Here is a 23,278-nt window from a genome sequence, read left to right on the forward strand (position 1 = left end):
CACCATTCAGCCAGGGCTACTGAGGGAGAAGCTGAACCTTGGTGGAGTGGACCACCACCTGTCCAACTGGACCCTAGACTACCTGACAACCCGCCCTCAGTATGTGAGAGCCCAGGACTGTGTGTCTGACACTGTGATCTGTAGTACGGGGGCACCATAAGGTACAGTTCTTGCCCCATTTCTCTTCACACTGTACACTGCTGACTTTAGGCACAACTCCTCCAGCTGTTACTTACAGAAGTACTCCGATGACTCTGCTATAGTCGGCCTTATCATTGATGGCGACGATAGGGAATACAGAGACTTAAATCGGGATTTTGTTGAATGGTGCCAGCGGAACCAGCTCAGGATTAATGCTGGGAAGACCAAGGAGATGGTGGTGGACTTTGGGAAACAGAGGAGTGCTCCGACCCCGGTGGAGATCCAGGGGACATGCATTGAGATAGTCAGGACCTATAAGTATCTGGGTGTGCTCCTCAATAATAAACTAGACTGGGCTGATCACCTGGAGGCGCTGCACAGAAAGGGCCCCAGTAGACTCTACCTGCTCAGGAGGCTGAAGGTCTTCGGAGTCCAGGGGACACTTCTTAGGGCCTTCTTCAACTCTGTGGTTGCATCAGCCATCTTTTTCGGTGTGGCCTGCTGGGGGAGCAGTATATCAACCAGGGACAGAAATAGACTTGATAGGCTGATCAGGAGGGCCAGCTCTGTCCTGGGGAGCCCCTTGGACCCAGTACAGGTGGTGGGTGACAGAAGGATACTGTCTGTGGTGACCTCCATGCGGGAGAACAAATCCCACCCCATGTATGGGACCCTGATGGGACTTGGCAGCACTGTAAGTGACCGTCTGCTTCACCCCAAGTGTGAGAAGGAGCGCTATCGCAAGTCCTTCCTTCCAACCGCGACCGGGCTGTATAATCTACATCAGACCAAGCGGAGATCACTCCGCACAGAGAACTAATGATTATGAATGTCCTCCTTCTTTCTTCTCTGTTCCTTAGCTGCTATGGACTCCTAGTATAGCTTCTCTTCTCAGCATATGTGTGTCTACTACTTCTGTAATATTTACTGTACAGTGGAATTTGAGCTGCCTCATATTCTTAGGAAAAGGGCAAACTTGGAATTCTCTAATGACCTGGTGGAGTTATTGTGGGATGTGATTGACAGGAAGGTCAGGGGTCGAATTTAAAAGTATCTCTGAAGGAATGACTGTCTATTGAGTTTTACTTACGTACTATTTGGCTATATAAAGAGAAATCCCTTTTATATGAGGAGAAGTCCAATGATCAGGTATAACCCACATGATTATGTGATGATGTTTATAAATAATCCTAATTATGCTATTGTGAATAATACTATGGATCATATTATTCTATATATACACACAGGAGGAGAGTCTGATGTGTGGTGACGGTTTTTGTCATAGTCCACTCTCTGGATGCAGAGAGAGGAGGAACATGTTATGTACAATATGTGAATATGATCAAATAGTATCAGGAGTCCATAAAGTTATTAAACTTTCAATTGGTTAAAATCATTATTATATTAATTTGGTTTTTGCTAAAGTTTATCCATTTTTCTCTTCAGATATGTCATATATGGAAAAATGCAGCAGTTCAATCAGTGATGTCCATTCATTCATCATTCTTTTCTTCTAGCCAAAAGAATGCATGGAGTGTCTAACTATTAATGAGTAAACTAATTAACATGGTGTGACTAATAACAATGTATGATAAAGTGATAGAAGTTATAACTTACCTTAAGCATGTTTTTCAATAGTTTCATGTAAAGTCCATGTTTTTAGGATTTTCAAGTTATAATCCATTGTGTATGAAGGCATGCAACTAGGCATGGAGCTCTTACTGTGACTCAATGTCCGTTCATGGGGTCAGTTGATTGACAGCAACACATTGTGACCTGTGACCCTGAAGGGCTGTTAGTATAAGTGTTAAGTGTTATGTATTGACTGGTGTATACAACAGATCTGTAACGTCACAAATAGGCCTAAAAAAACCAGGATGCATCCAACAAGGAAAAAGAAACATCTATCCAACAAAGAGACGTCTATTTTCTATTTCTATTTTCTACTTTTTTTTTATCTTATGTGATCCTCTATATTAAATCGGGAAATCAGCAAATATATTAGAAATCCATCAAAAGGAATTTCATGTTTATACCTACAGGAAAACCAAGTGTTTAAGTCACATGAGCTGAGGAAAAGTGACAACTGCACTAGGGTGAAGGTTATTTTAGTTTGTGAATATTTTGTAGCAAAAGAAGAAGCTTTTGGCTAAGATACAGATCGCTCTTCAATATATTTGTTCAAACCTAACAATTAATAAAGGTTTATTGGGGTAATTGGATCAGTACCATTGCTATGCCGACGACACCCAAATATATATCTCTGGACCAGACATTACCTCCCTGCTGACCAGAATTCCAAATTGTCTAGCGGCTGTAGCCTCCTTCCTCTCCTCCTGCTTTCTCAAACTCAACATGGAGAACACAGAGTTTATCATCTTCAGCCCATCCTGTATGGCCCCTCCACCTGACCATCTATCAAAGTTAATGGAACCCCACTTACCCCTGTCCCACAGGCCCGATGCCTTGGGGTAACCCTGGACTCCGACTTATCCTTCAAACCACATATTCAAACCCTCAACACCTCTTGTCGCCTCCAGCTCAAGAACATCCACCGAATCCGCTCCTTCCTCACCCCAGAAACTATCAAGATGCTCGTCCAGGCCCTCATAATCTCCCACCTAGACTACTGCAACACCCTTTTGCATGGACTCCCAGCAAACACCCTCGCCCCCCTACAGTCCACCTTAAACTGTGCTGCTCGCTTAATCCACCTCACCCCCCGATCTTCATCGGCTGCTCCCCTCTGCCAGTCCCTCCACTGGTTACCTATAGCCCAGCGAATTGAGTTCAAGCTACTAACGCTAACATACAAAGCCATCCACAACCTGTCCCCTCCATATATCTCTGACCTCATCTCCCGCTACCTGCCCACACGTAACCTCAGATCCTCCAACGACCTCCTACTCCGCTCTGCTCTCATCCGCACCTCACACAACCGTCTCCAAGACTTCTCCCGTGCATCCCCCATACTCTGGAACTCCTTACCATGACACATAAGACTGACCCCCACAATCACAGGCTTTAAGAAGGCTCTGAAGACTCACCTATTCAGGAAGGCCTACAACCTCCAATAACACTATCACCGCACCGCCATCTGTACAGTCTCCCCCTCTCCTTCTGTCTCTACCCCCCTTCCCCCATAGATTGTAAACCCTCGCGGGCAGGGCCCTCTACCCCACTGTGCCAGCCGATCACTGTTAGTATTATATCTACCTGTATATTTTGTGTATTGTATGTAACCCCCAAATGTAAAGCACCATGGAATTAATATAATAATGTACAGCACCATGGAATTAATGGTGCTATATAAATAAACAATAATAATAATAATAATCATGGGATAATAAATATATTAGGTATGATGGAAAATCTAGTTAGCTATAGCCAGTATTGTATCATTGTTTTATTGTATTATTATTCATTATGTATTCTTACATGTACGCACACACCTGCATACACTTACACACATCAACATTTACAAACATTGGGAAAACATTTGTGTCTTATATGCAAATGAGATAAGCTAATCATCTTCATGAAGGGCATAATATCATCAAAGGATATGGGATATCAAGAGAGATAGTCTCTGGTTTATTTTTTGAATCTTCTTCTGATTATAGGATGTGACATATTTTGAAATGTTTATGTTTTATATACTTATTTCATATATATGGTGTTCACATACAGCCAGTACACAAGAATATATACAGTTACAGAGTCAAAAGTGTGTTGGCTCAAGTGTCTCTATTCTTGGTATTGGAGGTATCTGAAAGGTTAAAAAGGTCACAGGAGTCAGTGAAGTGACGAGGTGTTAAGAGGCACATAAGTTTTATGAATAAAGGTTAATATTGTGTCTCAGATAAAGAACACAATGATAATTAATAAAGTAATGTTTAAAATAGAATTATTTCTTATTAAAAAGGAAAATAAAGTGATTAAACTTTAGAAAATGTATGATAAGTATAATAACACATTCATATAGGAAGATATGTTTAGTATTATTGGTAATAAGTTCTAACTAAAGAATAAATATTGTGATTGTCTATAGAATGGTAATTAATGAGATCACATTATATTTCAAAGTCATGTTGCAATTTGTCATCATAAGTAAAGTACACATATATATTCATACATATAGATATAAAGATATATGTTGATATATGATGTATATATATATATATATATATTACTGTATTCAAGTTTGATAAATGTATTGAATATCAATATTTTTATAAGTCAAATATAAATATTGATATAATATAAAGAGAAGTCTGATATATAAATGAATGGTATGGTACACTGTGATATTATAGTTTAGTAAATTGCCTAGTTTGGCTTAGCTATTAGGGAAAGAAAACTTATCTTCAATCAAGTCCAAGATTATAATAAAGTTTGATATCAAATGTTAATAAAAAGACTAACAGTTACAAGAAGAAGATGTGCGGGAAAAGACAAAATCTGAAGGTATGAAAGCTATATAATAAGGACTGTGATTAAAAATTATTACTGGAGTTTGGAACCTTTGATCAGCGGATGATTGGACAAATATAAAGACGTCCTCATCAATGTTTGGTGGAATCTTCTCTATTTCAAGACCTCAAGTTGTTTGGTGAGCAAAAGGGTTATGAATGATAAAACCCGAACACAGATATTGTGTATCCAAGAGACTTAGATTCCAGGACTGAACCTTACTGACAAGCAGCAGGGATGATGTCAGAATTCACACTTGCCTTGCTTTTGTAGTATTGCTCCAGAAGTGTCACATGATTCTACAGTGACAGGTGGTCAAGGGAATTACAGAAGGAAACCCTACTACAGTCTATGTTTTGGTAAAGTGAAACATAACATATGGACTTTGTTGTTATATCCATATCTTCATAATATGAACTTTAATGGACAATGTTATAATATCTGCACAACCCGGAGGAACTACATTTGTGGTAAGCCTTCTATTGTGATGGAAGAAGAGATGACCAGAAGACCAGACGATGAAAGAAGAGCCTTCATCAGGAGTAGGTTAGATAGTGGATCAAATTGTTTTCATCTTTGATCACAGTTTACCATTACATAAATTAATGTCAAAATGTATTGCAAATGGATGAAATTATTGTTATATGGACAGTTCATGAAAATTAAGTTCCAGTATTCAGCAAAGAAGAAAGAAGATATAATCTAATTGTATGAATATTGTCGTATGGTATATCTTGAGAGTTCAAACAGATATTTCACTCTCAAAAGGGAGAAATGTTAAATACTATGACAGTTACAATATTCTCCAGTACAATAAGGGTTAATACCCTACTGACATCATATTTGCTATATTCTGGGGACATGGGTGCGGTTAGAGTACACCATAGTAGAAATCTCCTTACATAGCTGTAAGATGGAAGGTAACACCCACTCTCATGAACATAAATGAGTGACAGACACACACGTCGGGGTCGTCGTCATCCATGAGGGGGATCGATGGGGAATCTATGGCAGGTCTGTCTGCTATCCCTCTCTGTCATCCTGGACACGATGTCTTGAATATCCCAAGTCCACCAACCAGATGACAAGCATGAACCAAGCTGTAACTACAAGATATCCAGATGATTTAACTTCTCTGAAGATGTAAGCTATTGACATTGACTGATATTTGTGTTATTTGGACACTTTCCCTGTTCCTGTGTTTTCCTTCAAGATATTAATAAACCCTTACACTGATTTATAACAAGCTGACTTCTTCCTATCGTGGATAAGGCCTACAACACGTGGCACAAGTCTCACCGGCAAATACAAGATATTTAACAGTGGCGAGCCAGGCAGGAGTATTCCGAAATTACAGAATATTTAACAGGTACATACACATCACACACAGACAGCTCCACTACATACATGTCACACAGACAGCTCTAATACATACACATCAGTCAGACAGCTCTGCTACATACACGTCACACACACAGCTCTGCTACATACACGTCACACACACACACACAGCTCTGCTACATACACGTCACACACACACACAGCTCTGCTACATACACGTCACACACACACAGCTCTACTACATACACGTCACACACACAGCTCTGCTACATACACGTCACACACACAGCTCTGCTACATACACGTCACACACAGCTCTGCTACATACACGTCACACACACAGCTCTGCTACATACACGTCACACACACAGCTCTGCTACATACACGTCACACACACAGCTCTGCTACATACACGTCACACACACAGCTCTGCTAAATACACATCACACACAGACAATCTCTTCCCCCCTCACTACACCCTGCACCTCACAGCAGGTCTCCATGTTGCTCCACTACACAGGATATAGTGGAAGGTCCTGCTTACAAGTAAAGACACGCCTATCTGGTCATGTGACATCATAAAGATAACGGCAGGACCTGGTCATGAGACTTCTTGACTCCTCCTACACCTATGACATCATCACAGGTCCTGTGAGCAGACGGCTGCTGTACCCGAGGAGGTAAGTGCTCGCTCTCAGCCCTTCTCATACATTCAGTCACCCTTATTTCCAGGCTGCAGCCTCTTCTATGGTCAGAGTTTTGGCTCGGTGTCGCCCCCTAGTACTGGCCACATGTTCTCCTCCCTCTCCCCCCTCCTCTGTATCTCCATATGTATCTGCACTACATGGACAGTAGTGGACGCCCAAACCTCCCAGTGGAGCCGAGTAATAGAAAGTGAATCTCCCTGTAAATCCTCCGAATCTAGAGAGAGAACATAATCCAGAATCACACCCAGTATAAAGACCGGTTAGTGGCCCCAACATGGTATATTGTGGCCCCCACAAATTATAACGCCCTTCATGTGGCCCCCATACACTACAATGTCCTCCTTGTGGCCCCCACGCACTATAAAGTCCTCGTTGTGGCCCCCACACACTATAATGTCCTCCTTGTGGCCCCCACGCACTATAAAGTCCTCGTTGTGGCCCCCACACACTATAATGTCCTCCTTGTGGCCCCCATGCACTATAATGCCCTCGTTGTGGCCCCCACACACTATAATGTCCTTTCTGTGGCCCCCACACACTATAATGTCCTTTCTGTGGCCCCCACATGCTATAACGCCCTTTATGTGGCCCCCATACACTATAATGTCCTCCTTGTGGCCCCCATACACTGTAATGTCCTCCATGTGGCCCCCACACAGTATAATGTCCTCCCTTTGGCCCCCACACACTATAATGTCCTCCCTGTGGCCCCCACACACTATAATGTCCTCCCTGTGACCCCCACACACTATAATGTCCTCCCTGTGACCCCCACATACTACAATGTCCTCCCTGTGGCCCCCACACAGTATAATGTCCTCCCTGTGGCCCCCACACACTATAATGTCCTCCCTGTGGCCCCCACACACTATAATGTCCTCCCTGTGGCCCCCACACACTATAATATTAACATACATACAGTGTGACAGGTCTCCATAGCATTTAATCAGTTACAGTAAAACTTTTTACATAAAACTTCAGAAAAAGTCTCTTATTTCCTGAGGATTTTGTGGATTCCAGTAATTCTAGTTGTCTTAGGACTCGGCTGCTTTCACCGGATAAGGACCGCCATATGTGGGTATTGTTGGGGGCTCAAGACCCCCTGGGTTATGTTGTCGTAGGCCTAATTGAAAAAGAGGAAGTTACGTGAGCTCGGGAGACACATGCAACAGACACGGCTGTCAGTTATTCAAGTGTCACACTTTATTGTACAATACATCAAGTATATACTCATATAGTCACAGACAAGCAGCGAGACATATGACCTTATTACGTCATGTCAAAAAGCAGCCGAGGCTGAAAAGCCTTTATCCTTAAGACCTTTATACATAGTTTCAGTGTTTTGCTGCTTAGAAGACAATTTAAGCTGAAAGAAGCTAAAGATTTGTGCTGACGAGCACTTTCAGCTCCCCCTCCCCACCCTTGTGGTTTCCTCTGCAAGATATACAGTTTCCAGAAGATATTTTAACCCTTCACAGTATAAACTGATATTAGGGTGCAGCTGGACACAGAAGGGCAGAAGGGTTATTTGGTTTTTGGATGCCATGACACTTTTGCAGAGCTGAAAAGCCAGTGACCTGTGACCTTATTTTGGAAACTGCACCCCTGAAGGATTTCTCCAGGGGTACAAAGAGCATTTTTAACCCCCAAGTGTTGCTATAACTTATTATCCATAAATGAACACGAATCTGATTGTGAGAGGTGAAAATGATAATTTTTCCAGGAATAAGTCATTTCAGTGCGTAATATGTTGTGCCCGCCTTGTATCAGAGATGAGCGCTCTAAAAGCTGTTGTGCCCGGGATACCCGCTACCAGTTTTTGGAGTGTGCATCTCTGCTGAAATAAGTTGGGCACAACATATCGGGCACTAAAATGGAGAAACCCTGGATAATTTTCATTTTAAACTTCTGCAGTGCTCCTATTAACCCCTTCCCAACGGAACAGGAGCACTGCAGATACTCTATATTCAGTAGACCGGGCACTTTCAGACGTAGGGATACCTATTGTGTATGTGTTTCACAGTAATTTTCTACTTTGAGAGCAGCTTCACACCAGCGCCCGATCTCCGTTATGCAGGTTTCCATTTCCTGCCCGAGAAACTGGACAAGAGACGGAAAGCGGCAGGCAGTTTTCAAACCCATTCATGGCGTCTTCTACTCTCTGCAGCGAAACCGTTTTTTGTTTTTTTTTCTTTTTAATCAGACACAAATTCGGACAAGCAGGAGTTTGCGTCAGGTAATAAAATAGGGTTTCACCGCGGAGAGCAGAAGACGCTCATGGGCGCTCACCGGCAGACAATGAATGTTGGTTTCTGTCTTCTGCTGACAGAAAACGGAAACCTGTATAACGGAGATCGGGTGCTGTTGTTAACCCGCCCTTATATGTATTATAGGGAAAGAAGTGATTTACAACTTTTATTTATGTATTTTTTTAAACTTTTTTTTTTCTTCACTATTTGCCTTCTATGGGAGATTCTATACATTGCTTGTCTATGACCAGCCGCAATAGTAATATAGCGATGGCATGCCTAGGAGCCTTCATTAGGTTTCCGGCTGTCATCGGAACAGGTCGACTCCTGCAACCTTAAATGTATGGGGCTGGTGGGGACTGGCCCCGGGGGCTAACTTTAAACTTTTTTTTGGTGGGGGGAAGAGGGCATCTCTGCTATTAACTCTTACAGCGGAGATGCCGAAGCTCGGGCCTGCGATCTCTGATTGCAGGCACAAGCTTCGGCATTACAGTGGAGGTGCTGGTTGGTATAGTGACTGCTCTGCAGATCGGCGCCATTACACTTACATACCCGGCATCCGGACCCGGCATACAGACACCAGGGCGAGTGTCGGGGCCTGCAGCATCATCATGCACCTGGCAGAGCACTGATGCCAGCCAATGAGAGAGAGCATTGACGCCAGCCAATCAGAGAGCATTTATGGCAGCCAATCAGAGAGCAGTGAGCATCTACACGCTGCTGACGTCAGAAGTAGGAGGTGGTGATAATAATGGGACTCAACTCTTCTATTTATTCCATGGGATTCCGTGTAGTGATTACATTGTCTCATCTTCTCTCCATTCAGGTTCCTACAATATAGAATCCTCTCAGTATCTTCTATATAAGAGAATATTCCTGATTGATCCATCAAGGATGGAAAGAGACAGGAACAAGATGGCGGAAAGTCTATTAAATCTCACCCTAGAGATCATCTACCAGCTTACTGGAGAGGTGAGAGATTCTGATGATGTCATCATGACATCATTCTTATCTATAGTAATAACAGATGATATGACTGGAGAGGTGATGGACTCTGGACATGTATGTAGTGAGATTTATTAATGTGTCTCCCCATAACCAGGATTACACAGTAGTGAAGAAGCCCTCTAGTGGGCGCTGTCAGACTCCTGTGTACGAGGGATATGGAGGAATCCTGAGCCCAATCCTGGGGTCTCCACCTCACCCCCTGATACAGGAGGAGATCAATGGACAGAAGATCCTAGAACTCACCAACAAGATGCTGGAGCTGCTGACTGGAGAGGTGACAGTGCTGGGAATGCTGGGACATTATACAGTAACTGGAGGGGTCGGGGTGATGACTGTATCATTGTGTTGTCAGGTTCCTATAAGGTGTCAGGATGTCGCTATCTATTTCTCCATGGAGGAGTGGGAGTATTTAGAAGGACACAAGGATCTGTACAAGGAGGTGATGATGGAGGACCAGCAGCCCCTCACATCAGCAGGTAATAGACATGACTATATACACATGGACTTCCATTATTTGTATGTACAGAATGAATTCAGTCCCTGTCTGTGTTTCCTACAGGTAGATCCAGTAAGAGGACAACACTGGAGAGATGTCCCAGTCCTCTTCTTCCACAGGATGATGATCAGGTAGATGGAGATATTCCCTATGATGTGTAGACGGGCTGTGAAGTCCTTGTGGTCAGTCTTGGGTTATCCAGCAGTATTATATGTTTTATACTTGTGTAATGAGAGGTGGAGATGGAGGATAAAGCTGACCATAGACATTACTAGAGATGAGCGAGTAGTTAAATACTCGAGATTCGATTTGAGTAGACCTCAATATTCGACTACTCGATCGAATATCGAATCCCATTATAGTCTATGGGAATCAAATGCTCGTTTCAGGGGAAACCAATATTCGACAAATGGGAGTCACCAAGTCCACGAGTAGCAGGAGGAGAGTGTTGAGGAGGAGTGAAGGACAGTGCGGTACTTGGGCGGGAGTGCGGTACTTAACATCAGATCACAATGTAGACTGCATATTTAACATTAAAGCAGTCTACATTGTGGTCTGATCTTAGACTCCGCCTCATCAAAGACCAGCCTCCTGCAGAATCAGCATTGATCTAAGATCGGACCACAATGTAGCGTTGATTGGCTGAATGCATTTGGCCACTCGACGCTGGTTCTGATTGGCCGAATGCTATACAGTGTATACAGTGTATAGCATTCGGCCAATTTTTACTGCGAGTAGTATTCGACTGAGTATGAGTATTTAGAATATCGTAGTATTTTCATCTCTAGACATTACATGTAATCTGGATCTTCTCACAATCTTCTGGCTATGGAGACTGCTGGTTGGGATGAGGAGCCGAGAGACATCTTCAGAGATTTCTACTTAAATGATTCTTTATTTCCTCATGAGACAAGTAACACTGAATGTATTTGGTAGAATCTGATCTCCTTCACTGAAATATCCTGAAGCACATCTATCCATGCCGAGTATACATGTGTATAAGGTTCTTGTGGTTGTCATTGAGCCGTCATCTAATATCTATGTCCAGCTTCAGATTTGTTGCTATTTGGCTCAGATATTCCTATTGTCAGGTCATGTTTGGTCATTATGGTAATTAATGATTTTTTTTCTCCAACATTTCTCCATGACTTCCCTATTTATCTGCTGATCTTTCCAATATTTTCCTTACAGCGTTTCCGACAGGGTAAAGATCTGAGCAGTATTAATACTACAGAGCCCTATGTGAGTGGTGATGAGGAGTGTGAGGAGGACATTCCTACAGGGAACCGCCCAGGTGAGGAGTCACCACTATATAAAGCACAGAAGGGTCACCATCAGAACAGTACTGGTGCTATCAGAGGCCCGGTCACCACTCTAAGGAAAAAGGAGGCCGGTACCTTGTACCAGAAATGAAGCTTATGCGATTAATCTTTATGTAATGGCCACCACCCTTTTTCCTTAGAGTTGTGACTGGGTGGGCCCGCTTCTTTCACCCACTACCAGCACCAATACAGTGACCTAGAGCAGTGGTGGCGTCTCCTGCCCCGCTTCATTACTATTCACTATCACTGACCTCCGTCTCAGCACAGTGAATACTAATGAAGTAGGCCGCGCTGCCGTCGTTTGCTGCCTGTGCCACTGACTTCACTTCTTCACACGGTCTGAAGCGTCTCAGGCAGCGGCAGCTCAGTGGGGAATATACTTATAAGGTTATGTTATTCAATAATAGTAACATCAGTTTTCTTCTTGTCAGATGACTGTACCAGGAGCTCAGAGGGACATCTGATATCTACAGATTATAAAGCAGAGGATCATGGTATCACCCAAGATCCATATGAAGAACATGCCATTACCTCAGATATACCTCAAGCTCTTCACAAGAAAGGTCTTTCTCCTAATTCATCACAGTCTATTAAGAAAAATATAAGATGCAGAAGGGATGTTATAAGTCAGAGAATTCACACAGGGGAGAAGCCATTTTCTTGTCCAGAATGTGGGAAATGTTTTGCTCGGAAATCACGTCTTGTTGAACATCAAAAATTACACACAGGAGAGAAGCCATATTTATGCCCAGAATGTGGGAAACATTTTATGATTAAAAATCTGCTCGTTGCCCATCAAAGAACTCACACAGGGGAGAAGTCATATTCATGCCCAGAATGTGGGAAATGTTTTGCTCGAAAAACAGCTCTTGTTATACATCAAAGAACTCACACAGGGGAAAAGCCATATTCATGCCCAGAATGTGGGAAACATTTTACGATTAAAAATCTGCTCGTTGCCCATCAAAGAACTCACACAGGGGAGAAGTCATGTTCATGCCCAGAATGTGGGAAATGTTTTGCTCGAAAAACAGATCTTGTTATACATCAAAGAACTCACACAGGGGAGAAGCCTTATTTATGCCCAGAATGTGGGAAATGCTTTACTCACAAATCAAATCTTGTTCAACATCAAAAGATTCACACAGGGGAGAAGCCATTTTCATGCCCAGAATGTGGGAAATGTTATGCTCAAAAAACAGATCTTGTTAAACATCAAAGAACTCACACAGGGGCGAAGCCATATTTATGCCCCGAATGTGGTAAATGTTTTACTCAGAAATCAACTCTTGTTCAACATCAAAAGATTCACACAGGGGAGAAGCCATTTTCATGCCCAGAATGTGGGAAATGTTATGCTCGAAAAACAGATCTTGTTAAACATCAAAGAACTCACACAGGGGAAAAGCCATATTTATGCCCAGAATGTGGGAAATGTTTTACTCAGAAATCACACCTTGTTGAACATCAAATGAGTCACACGCTCCAACTATCGGCCTCATGAATATCGATTTGAAAATATTCACGAAACTCCTTGCTAACCAGTGGACCTGATTAGCTACCTCAATCATTACTCTACCCCTACCGCCCTCCTCAGTCTACATGCAGAGAATCCCCTTGACCGTGTCGACTAGTCCTTCATGTTGGCCACGCTGAAGGCCTTTGCTTTTTTGGGAGACTTTCTTATGGCGATCCAGTGCCTTTATTTTTTCATGATGGTGGTAGTGAAACACCCCCACTTGTCGTCTGTTCCCTTCCCATTCATTATGGGACATACCAAGGTTGGGAGGGGGCAGAGAAGTCTGACTGTCCCACACATCTTTCACTACTATTGGGCAACCCATTTGTGGAATATTCCTTTCTGGGTGGTGAAATTGAAAAATTGTGGCTTGCACCTATGCATCCCAACTCTCTTGTGGGTTGGCCTTCCCCCTCGCCCTCTCCCCCCTTTCCTCATGGGCCTCATTTGTTTCATGAAGGCACTGTGGGCTACCTGGGGGGATGGGGTGTATCATGGCCAGCAAAAGGACACAATTATATGAACTTGAAGCCTGATGAAAGGTGTCCTCGGCCCAAAACATTGCTTATTGATTATGTACTGAAGCTCTTTGATTTTGTGAAGTTACAGTGCGGCTTCTTATCATAAATGGAAAAAATGTTGTGAAAAAGACAGAAATTCATAAATGAATAAAGTTTATTAGGAATAATTGAAAAAAAATAAAACGGAGTAACAAAATGAATACAAATAAATTACATATCAGACAAGAGAACCAAAACTACCGAAGAACCAATGTGGAAGGTCCATGAATCATATTGGTGAAGGATATAAATAAACATACAATGCTGCTCTAAACTATTCAAGAGACAATGTCTCTATATACAGTAGCATGTTTGTAAAAATTTAAACCATAAATCCCTCAACCAAAACCATATAATTGGGGACGAAGCCATATCGGGACAATGCGTGTCGGGGCGCGTACATTTGTGGTAGGGTCCCAATATGATTTATTAAAGGTGCTTTTTTCCTATGGGTCTACTTTGGTGATGTTTGGAACTTGACCAGGCTTTCTTGTGCTTTACTATTAGATTCTGCCTTGTTCATTATTATGCACACACTTGGTCATTTTTTCTAGAGATGAGCGAACACTTCGATCAAATAGGTATTCGATCGAATACCAGGCTGCAAACGCAGTAAAAATTTGTATCCCTCCCACCTTCCCTGGTACTTTTTTTGCACCACTAACTGCGCAGGGGAGGTGGGACAGGAACTATGACAACGGAGGCAGTTAAAAAAAAATTTAAAAAACCCATTGGCTGCTGAAAACATGTGACCTCCCATTTATAAGAACGGCTGCTGCCCTATTCGCCATTTTTGCCGTCAGAGATAGGGAGAGAAAGACATCTGCTGAGGGCTAGATAGCGATTAGCTTCAGATAGGCAGGGAAGAACTAAAGAAGAAAACCAACAGCTCTTCTCGGAGCTATACACTGTAGGGACATCAGTCCAGCTTTCCCCGGACGGTGGAAAACAGGGATACACAACAGATACAACTTCATACATAGCGGAGAAACAGCTTTTATTTTTGGCTGTCAGCACACAGAATAGCCGGAATCCACAGCAGTGACTAGTTCATATATAGCTGAAAAACAGCTTTTCTTTGTGATGTATAGACCATAAAAAGTGCATTAGTATACATCCAAAAATGCATAAGGGTAGCGCAAGGGGACGTGGGGGCGGACGGGGGCATGGAAATGCAGATGTGGAGCAAGGTTGTGCTCAATCAACAGCGTCTACTGCGCCTACAGCTCTGCGGCAACAAGCATTGCGCTTCCCCACAGTCCCTGGCTTGATGGCCACATTAAGTAGGCTGCAGGGTACAAACCTAACTAGGCCCGAGCACCAGGAAGAGGTGTTACAATGGCTGGCGGACAATGTTTCCAGCACATTCTCCACCAGCCAGTCAGCCTCTACCTCAACTCCTTCTCCTACCCAACAGTCTGGTCCTCCTTCCTCACAACATGCCCAGTCTTCCCAGCAACCTAATCCCACCTCCCAGGAGCTGTTTTCGGCTCCATTCACTGTCCCTCTCTCTGTGCGCAAGAGGAGGAGCTGTCAGATGAATTGGACGAGGAGGAGGTGGACGACGAGGACACTGACCCGACCTGGACGGGGAGAGCAGTGTAGATGTGGAGGGAAGTGCTACACCAAAGAGGGTGGCTAGAGTCAGAGGCATGTCCAGAGTCAGAGGACAGCTGCTTCAATGAAGCCAGGCCACAGGCAGCAGGGCCCAACATGTTACCTCTTTTAGCCAGCCTAGAAAAACTCCCCCCCCACATCAAGGCCACGGTCTTCGGTGGTGTGGAATTTTTTTAATGTATGTGCGGAGGACAAATCTAGTGTCGTTTGCACACTCTGCAACTCGAAACTGAGTAGGGGCTCTGAAAAGAGCAACCTTACAATCACTGCCATACGCCGTCATTTGGAAGGCAAGCACTGGGCTCAGTGGCAGAGCGTTGTCCGGCCTTGCCGCCACTGCCTCTCCTACTGTTGCCAGTGCTGGCGCTGCAGTCCAGACCAGGAAACCTCCACATCTGCCTCCGCCACGTTGAAGACTTCTCCCTCATCCTCCTCTTTTTCTGCCTCAGTTCCTTCTCCTGCCTTAGCTCTTTTTCCTGCCTTACCTCCTTCTGCTGTACCATCATGCACCTCCTCAAAACAACCCACCATCTCCCAGACTTTTGAGCACAGGCAAAAATACAGCACTACCCACCCCCATGCACAAGCCTTAAACGTGCACATCTCCAAACTGCTGGCCCAGGAGATGTTGCCGTTGCGGCTTGTTGAAACTCAGGCCTTCCGTGATCTGATGGCAATTGCGGCACCTCCCTATGCCGTCCCTAGCTGTCACTACTTCTCCCGCTGTGCCGTCCCCGCCTTGCACCAGCACGTGTCACGCAACATCCGTCGAGCCCTAAGTTCCACGATTTGCACAAAGGTCCACTTGACCACCGATGCGTGGACAAGTGCATGCGGACAGGGACGCTACATTTCACTGACTGCACACTGGGTGAATGTAAAACAGGAACACAAAAATTTTGCAACACAAGGCACACAAAAAAGCAACTGCTTCAAAAAATAAACGAAGTATGACTATGTCCAAGAAGGGACAGAAGCAACACAATGAATAAAATGACAATTTTTATTAAGTGATAATAAATAGGAAAACATAAATTACACATAAACAACAGGGGGTAAATGCTTCACAAAGAGGTGGGTGGTGTGTGGTAATAAATAGTATATAGGTCTAGGATGAAAAAAGTATATCACAGTCAAATAATAAGGGTTCACATGTTGCAAGTGTGGCAGTTCCAAAGCAGATGAAAATATCCCATCAGTAAGAAAGCACAACAGAGATTCATATGTGAAAATTGCATACATAGAAGGTAAAGAACCAACCATAAGACCATAGTTATAGTGTAAACAGGGGGCGCGATACGGGTCGTAGGAGCTTTACACTATAACTAACAAATATCCAACAGGCCACAAACTGTCGTTTGGGATCCAGAATGAGGAGTTCATCACAAGACTGACAGACCCAACTCCACATGCTGCAGCACAAGCAACCAGCAGTCAGACTAAGATGGTCTCTTCTTCAAGCAAGACACGATTCTTTGGCGGCCTGCTTTGTAACCCCGCCCAATATTCCTGGCAGGAGTGCTGAAACCCCACCCTCCTCCTCCACTGCCGTTGAATTGACCCTAGCTACTGGCGTGGGGAGACGTCAGCAGGCCGCGCTGAAGCTCATCAGCTTGGGGGACAGACAGCACCTCCTTCGAGGTCAGGGATGCCATCCTGGCTGAGATGACAATGTGTTTTTCCGAGGCACTTGGGGCCAGGCATGTTTGCGTATGCTATAACGGCCAGCACGGATGGTGTGAAGGGGAGTGGAAAATGGAGGAAATGGAGAGTGACCCTTACAGTTGGGGCAGCAAAGTCATGCCAAATAACACACTGGCACACATGCCTGACTTCATGTTGGGTTGCTTTTCAAGAGACAAAGGCATAGTTCACATCATGGAGAGCAAACAATACTGGATTGAACCAAAAATTGGATTGAGCTGATATAGCGTGACTGAATTGCTGTGTATCACACTTAGCTTTTGGGGGTAGACCCTTAAAAATTGGATTGAGCTGATATAGCGTGACTGAATTTCGGTGTCTCCCACCTAGGTTTTGGGGGTACACACCCTGGATATCTGGATTGAGCGTACATAGCCTGACCTAATTGCTCTGTGTCCTTGTTTTGGGGTTACACAGCCTGAAAAGCTGCTTTGCACATATATAACAAGAAGTAACTGCAGTGGATTGCTTCTATGTTTCAGGCCCCCCCCCAAAAAAAAAAAAAATTAAAGGCTTTTTCCAGCTATATGAAGCTATATGTTTACCTATGTTTCAGCCCCCCCCCCCAAAAAAAAAAAAAATTCCAAGGCTTTTTCCAGCCATATGAACTTGTAATTGCTGTGGATTGATGCTATGTTTCAGGCCCCCCCCCCCCCAATTCAAGGCTTTTTTCAGCTCTATATGATCTAGTCACTGCTGTGGATTCTGGCTATTCTGTGTGCAGACAGCCAAAAATGAAAGCTGTTTCTCCGCTATATATGAACTTGTATCTGTTGTGTATCCCTGTTTTCCACCATCCGGGGAAAGCTGGACTGATGTCCCTACAGTGTATAGCTCTGAGAGCAGCAGTTTGTTTTCTTCTTTAGTTCTTCCCTGCCTATCTGAAGCTAATCGCTATCTAGCCCTCAACAGATATGTTTCTCTCCCTATGTCTGACGGCGAATAGGGCGGCGGCCGTTCTTATAAATGGGAGGTCACATGTTTTTGGCAGCCAATGGGTTTTTTCAATTTTTTTTCACTGCCTCCGTTGTTGTAGTTCCTGTCCCACCTCCCCTGCACAGTCATTGGTGCAAAAAACGCGCCAGGGAAGGTGGGAGGGGATACGAATTTTTACTGCGTATGCGGCCTGGTATTCGATTGTGTACGAATACATCGAACGCCATGATATTCGATCAAATACCTATTCAATCGAACGGCGTTCGCTCATCTCTAGTTGTAATAAAATACACAAGATCCAAAAATCATTTGCAGTGCCGTCCAGCCTTTTCCTAAGAACCTGACAGCAGATATGAATGACACAACCTGAGACCAACCCTCTGGAAGATCACATGGCAAAGTCATGTGTCCGGCTTGATGATAAATAAAACATGGAAAAGCTTGTAATAGATAAGAAATAAAAAAATAAAATCCGCACAAATACTGACAAAGAAACTGAACAAAACAATACAAAGCTAAAAGAACCAAAAAAAAACACAAAAAAAAACATTTTCTTTTTAACATTTAAAATTTTACTGAAATTTTGTTAGAGAGATTTTATCATTAGAATTCCATATTTTGCTACTAACATGTAGGAATAACTTTAAGAAAGGCTATTCTTCTCCTACCTTTAGAAGTCTTCTCCATGCCGCCGTTCTGGTGATATTCCTGGTTTTCTGTGTATGCAAATGAGTCTCCAGACAGCACAGGGGGCGGTCACTCTGCGCTCAAACAGAACTGGGGGTGCCCCTTGTGCTGCCTGAAGACTCTCCAGCGCCGTCCTCCTTCTTCTGTATCCGTGAGCGTCCTCCTGTGTCATCCGGTAACTGCCTTCTCTGCGTGTAGCAGCCACAGAAAAATGGCCGATAAGACATCAATGTTGCTTATGCTCAAGCAAAGACCTGATCTCCTGATGTGCCGCCATCATAAGGGCTAGAGTAAACTGCTTGAGGGTTTGCTTATGCTGCGCTTCCAGAGTTGCTAGGTCTCGAAGGAGTGAGTGGAATTTAAGGCCGGATTCCCTCCAGTTGAGCTCCATGCTTCATCAGTACCCCTTGAAGCACAAATTTTAGGGCTTCCCACTGCAACTGTGTTATAGTGATGTCACAGGAGTGGATCTGCACAAATTTAGAGATAGAGAATTTGAGATCTGCCAGACACTGAGTATCAAGCAAGTGCGACTCAAATAGTCTCCAGGAGTTGGAGCGCGGACCAGGAGACGGATAGAGCAGGAGAATGGGGATCTGGGACCTGCCCGCTGAGGTGTCAATTAGAGGGTTATGGGGAGGTTAAAATCACTACACAGAATGAGGTGATCCTTAGCGAAAGACTGGAGGGCAGTCAGAGCAGAAATGAGGAAGGGGTCCTGATTGGAGTTGGGCACGTACAGGTTAGCTATAGTATACATTGCTCCATATATTTCATAGACGATATAAAGGTAACAAGGATCCTGATCTATCAGGGCGTTCAACATCGTAACCGAGAGATTTTTATGAAAAAAAAATAATGGCTACCCCTTTAGTCTTACCCTGTACACTACTGCTGTGCGACCACAGAGGGAAGTAATGGTCTTAAATCGTAGGCATACGCTCCGCTAGAAAATGTGTCTCTTGCAGGCAGAGTATCTGTATTTTGTGCTTATGAGCGTCATACAAGACCTGAGAGAGTTTCTCACGGACATTCAGACCCTTAAAGGGGTTGTCCCATCACAAGGATCCTATCTATACTGCTTGTTAATGTGAATGCAAGACTTTTCCTAAATACATTGCTTCAGCAAAACTGCTTTGTTTGTCCACTATATCAATTTATTCTTTTTTTTTTTTTTTACACATCCCTTGATTTATCTGGTCATAAGTCAAGTGATGTATCTGCCTGCTGCCAGGGGGGAGGGAGGAGGGGCTAAGTGCACGGGAGCGAGCCTGGAGGGGGGGGTAGTTTACCCTTTGGGGGGAAGGGGCCGCCAATACAGACCCGGCATCCGCCTCTCTATTACAGCGGATGCCGGGTCTGTATTGGCGGTGTAGACGCTTGCACAGATGCTTGCAACATCGCTATGCTTCTGCCCTGCATGAAGCCAGCAGCGGCAAGCGCGATGCTGCTATTCCAGTAGGGGGGCGAAGGAGCAGAATAACAGTATCGCTTCTGCCGCTGCTGGCTTCATGCAGGGCAGGAGCATAGCGATGTTGCAGGCACCTGTGCCAGCGTCTACACTCCCCGGCATCCGTCTCTCTATTACAGCGGATGCCGGGGCTGTATTCGCATTGTGAAGGCTAGACTGGTCTCACTATCTATGAGCGTGCATGCAGGGCCAGCGGCATCTCGCCGCTGGCTTTGCATATGTAACCCCGCCCACCAATGACGCAACAAAGCAGGAAGACAGAAGATTTTACAGCAACGAAGACTGGTGAGTATGCGACGTGGGAATACCCCTTTAACATTAAGGAAAGATATAGTGACGTCTGCCATATACAGTGGAGGGGGAAGGTAAGGCAGAGAAGGAGATCACAAGGATGGGAAAAGCAGGAAGCACAGAGAAGGGAAAAGAGAAGTCTAAGGGGAAAAGTTAAGAACTAGGGAAATACAGGAGGGGAGCAGAGAATATGTTCGGGTGTACAATGAGAAATGCAAATAAGTGAAAACCGGCGTAAATGAGCCTATTAAACAGAAGCATAACAGAAAGAGGTCAGAAAGTCCCGCAGGAGAAGGTCACCTGACACGAGACTCTTCATGCAGGGAGGTCTCGATCTGGAGCCAGTCTAGGGATCAAATACTTATTTCATGCAAATAAATTAATAAAATTTATATGTTACAGGCAATGTACGAAGTGCAGGTATTCTATAGAATGCCTGGTGTTTTTAAGCAATGTATGAAATGAAATATCTTATAGAATACAGTATCTTTAATTAGGATATAAAAAAAACATAACTTTTAATAACTTAATTAAAATTCTCCATTCAGAGGTAATATTGAAAAGACGTCCACACTAAGACTGAACTAAATTGAGGTGCCGTCACTATGTGGATATTTCCCATAGAGAGTATAGAGATGACGTCCTCTCCTCCAGGTACATCCCCTGTGATCGTGATTCCGGCACTCCCCTATTATTGACTATAATATGGTTAGCAATTCAAAGTTGCTCAAATTTATGTGGAGATGCGTAGGATGTATCTATCAAACCATCTACACATATATGAGTCAATAATAGAATGTCCCACCGCCACTGCTATATAGAAATAGTGAATTCCCGTGGCCGGGTCAGTGCTCTATACATAGCCGAGCATAAGATACTGTGCTCTATGTGTAGCTGAACCACAGGGAGCGAGACTGGCAAAAACGCTCCACCCTTCTATCATATATTCCCCGTTGGTTCCGTGAGCCAATCTATGTTCCCTGATTCCTCCCCTGTTAATAGCTAATGCTGCCAATGCTTTTCTTAAGGCTGTCTCAGTTTTCTCATAAGGCTATCTCAACACGTTTCCCCTGAGTTGATAGGTTCATCAGGAGATGTGCACTGACTCTTTCTAATAGTAAATACTGTGGCTATATTTCAGAAAGACACAAAAACAATAAATGCAGTGATAACTGCAGTTGCCGACACAGCTCTGATGGTGAGCTGTCGGTGTCTGTTGGTGTAAGACGCTGCGACTGAGTCTATGCCGTCTTAAATAGACCCTGTCCTCTGACGCAAGTACTACCACGCCCTCTCCTATGCATGAGCTGCTAGCCAATCACTTTCAGTACAGCAGTCCGGCCTCCCATGCATCATGGTAAGGGCGTGTCCTTGCCTCCGATGTCAAAACAAACACCACGATCGCATTGAGGGATCCGCTACATATAAGGTAAGTGTATCTAAATAGCACAAACTCACAAAGATACTAATTCCTCCCCGTACTCTCTCAATAAAGCAGATCGTGGCTTAATGTAACAACCTTGATCTTCTGCATACAAGGAGGACGGAGCTTCTCCCCTACAATACTTAGTACGATCAGTGGAGTAACTACCGCCATAGCAGTGGAGGCAGCTGCCACAGGGCCCGGGACATTAGGGGCCCGGTGACAGCCGCTACCGCTGCTATCATTATACTCGGGGGTCTTTGCAGTATAATGATTGGCGGACCGGGAGAGGTAAGAAACATAAAAAATATGTTACTTACCTCTCCACGATCCTTCCTGACGTCCTTTCTAACGTCACATGAACCCGGCCTGCGTTCCGGGTCATGTGACGTCAGACATCATTAAACAAGGACGGCAGAGGAGAAGGCAGCGGAGAAGACCGTGTAGGAACCAGAGACAGGTAAGTAACAATGGTTTTTTATGTTTTTCTCCCCCCTGGGTCTCCGATTATTATACTCTGGGGACTGAAAAGACCCCAGAGTATAATAATAGTTTATGGGTGTCCACAGTGGGACATAATACTGTGTGCAGGGGCCACTATGGGGGATAATACTGTGGGAAGGGGCCCTATGGGGGATAATACTGTGTGCAGGGGCCACTATGGGGGATAATACTGTGTGCAGGGGCCACTATGGGGGATAATACTGTGTGCAGGGGCCACTATGGGGGATAATACTGTTGGAAGGGGCCCTATGGGGGATAATACTGTGTGCAGGGGCCACTATGGGGGATAATACTGTGTGCAGGGGCCACTATGGGGGATAATACTGTGTGCAGGGGCCACTATGGGGCATAATACTTTGTGCAGGGGCCACTATGGGGGATAATACTGTGTGCAGGGGCCACTATGGGGGATAATACTGTGTTAAGGGGCCACTATGGGGGATAATACTGTGTTAAGGGGCCACTATGGGGCATAATAGAACGCGCAGAAATGCGTAGGAGGGGGGGGGGTCGGTCGAGGTCTTCGGTGTCGGGGGGGGGCCATGTCAAAAGTTCGCCACGGGGCCCCGCCATTCCTAGTTACGCCACTGAGTACGATCATAGTACAATTCATTAGTTTGAGTAAGCAAAGTATGTGATAGACTGATATGTTAATCATCATTTCAGTTGGATCATAATTCATGCCTGTATTTCAATGACTTGCTCTAGGAGATACAGATACATTCTCATATAATAAATCCAGGGACTGGGCTCCATTAACTTGTCCAGGGCTTGTATATTATTTCACTAATCCTGAACTTAATATAATGTTCCAAAGATGGATCAACTA

The 23,278-nt window shown here is 44.2% G+C and overlaps 2 protein-coding genes across 2 annotated transcripts in view; one reads left to right on the forward strand and one right to left on the reverse strand.

Annotated features, from left to right (window-relative positions):
• Positions 1 to 23,278, reverse strand: part of LOC142191151 (uncharacterized) — a 1,229,165-nt gene that overhangs the window by 275,583 nt on the left and 930,304 nt on the right. The window lies entirely within an intron of this gene.
• LOC142189702 (uncharacterized) overlaps positions 9,736 to 23,278 on the forward strand; it is a 152,760-nt gene continuing 139,217 nt past the window's right edge. Inside the window, exons 1-5 of the mRNA XM_075262247.1 lie at positions 9,736 to 9,883; positions 10,014 to 10,193; positions 10,272 to 10,395; positions 10,479 to 10,570; positions 11,607 to 11,709. Coding sequence (XP_075118348.1) covers positions 9,806 to 9,883; positions 10,014 to 10,193; positions 10,272 to 10,395; positions 10,479 to 10,570; positions 11,607 to 11,709 — 577 coding nt within the window. The 5' untranslated portion in view covers positions 9,736 to 9,805. The remainder of the gene's footprint in view (positions 9,884 to 10,013; positions 10,194 to 10,271; positions 10,396 to 10,478; positions 10,571 to 11,606; positions 11,710 to 23,278) is intronic.

Source organism: Leptodactylus fuscus, chromosome 1, assembly GCF_031893055.1.
Source record: "Leptodactylus fuscus isolate aLepFus1 chromosome 1, aLepFus1.hap2, whole genome shotgun sequence".
NCBI lineage: Eukaryota > Metazoa > Chordata > Amphibia > Anura > Leptodactylidae > Leptodactylus > Leptodactylus fuscus.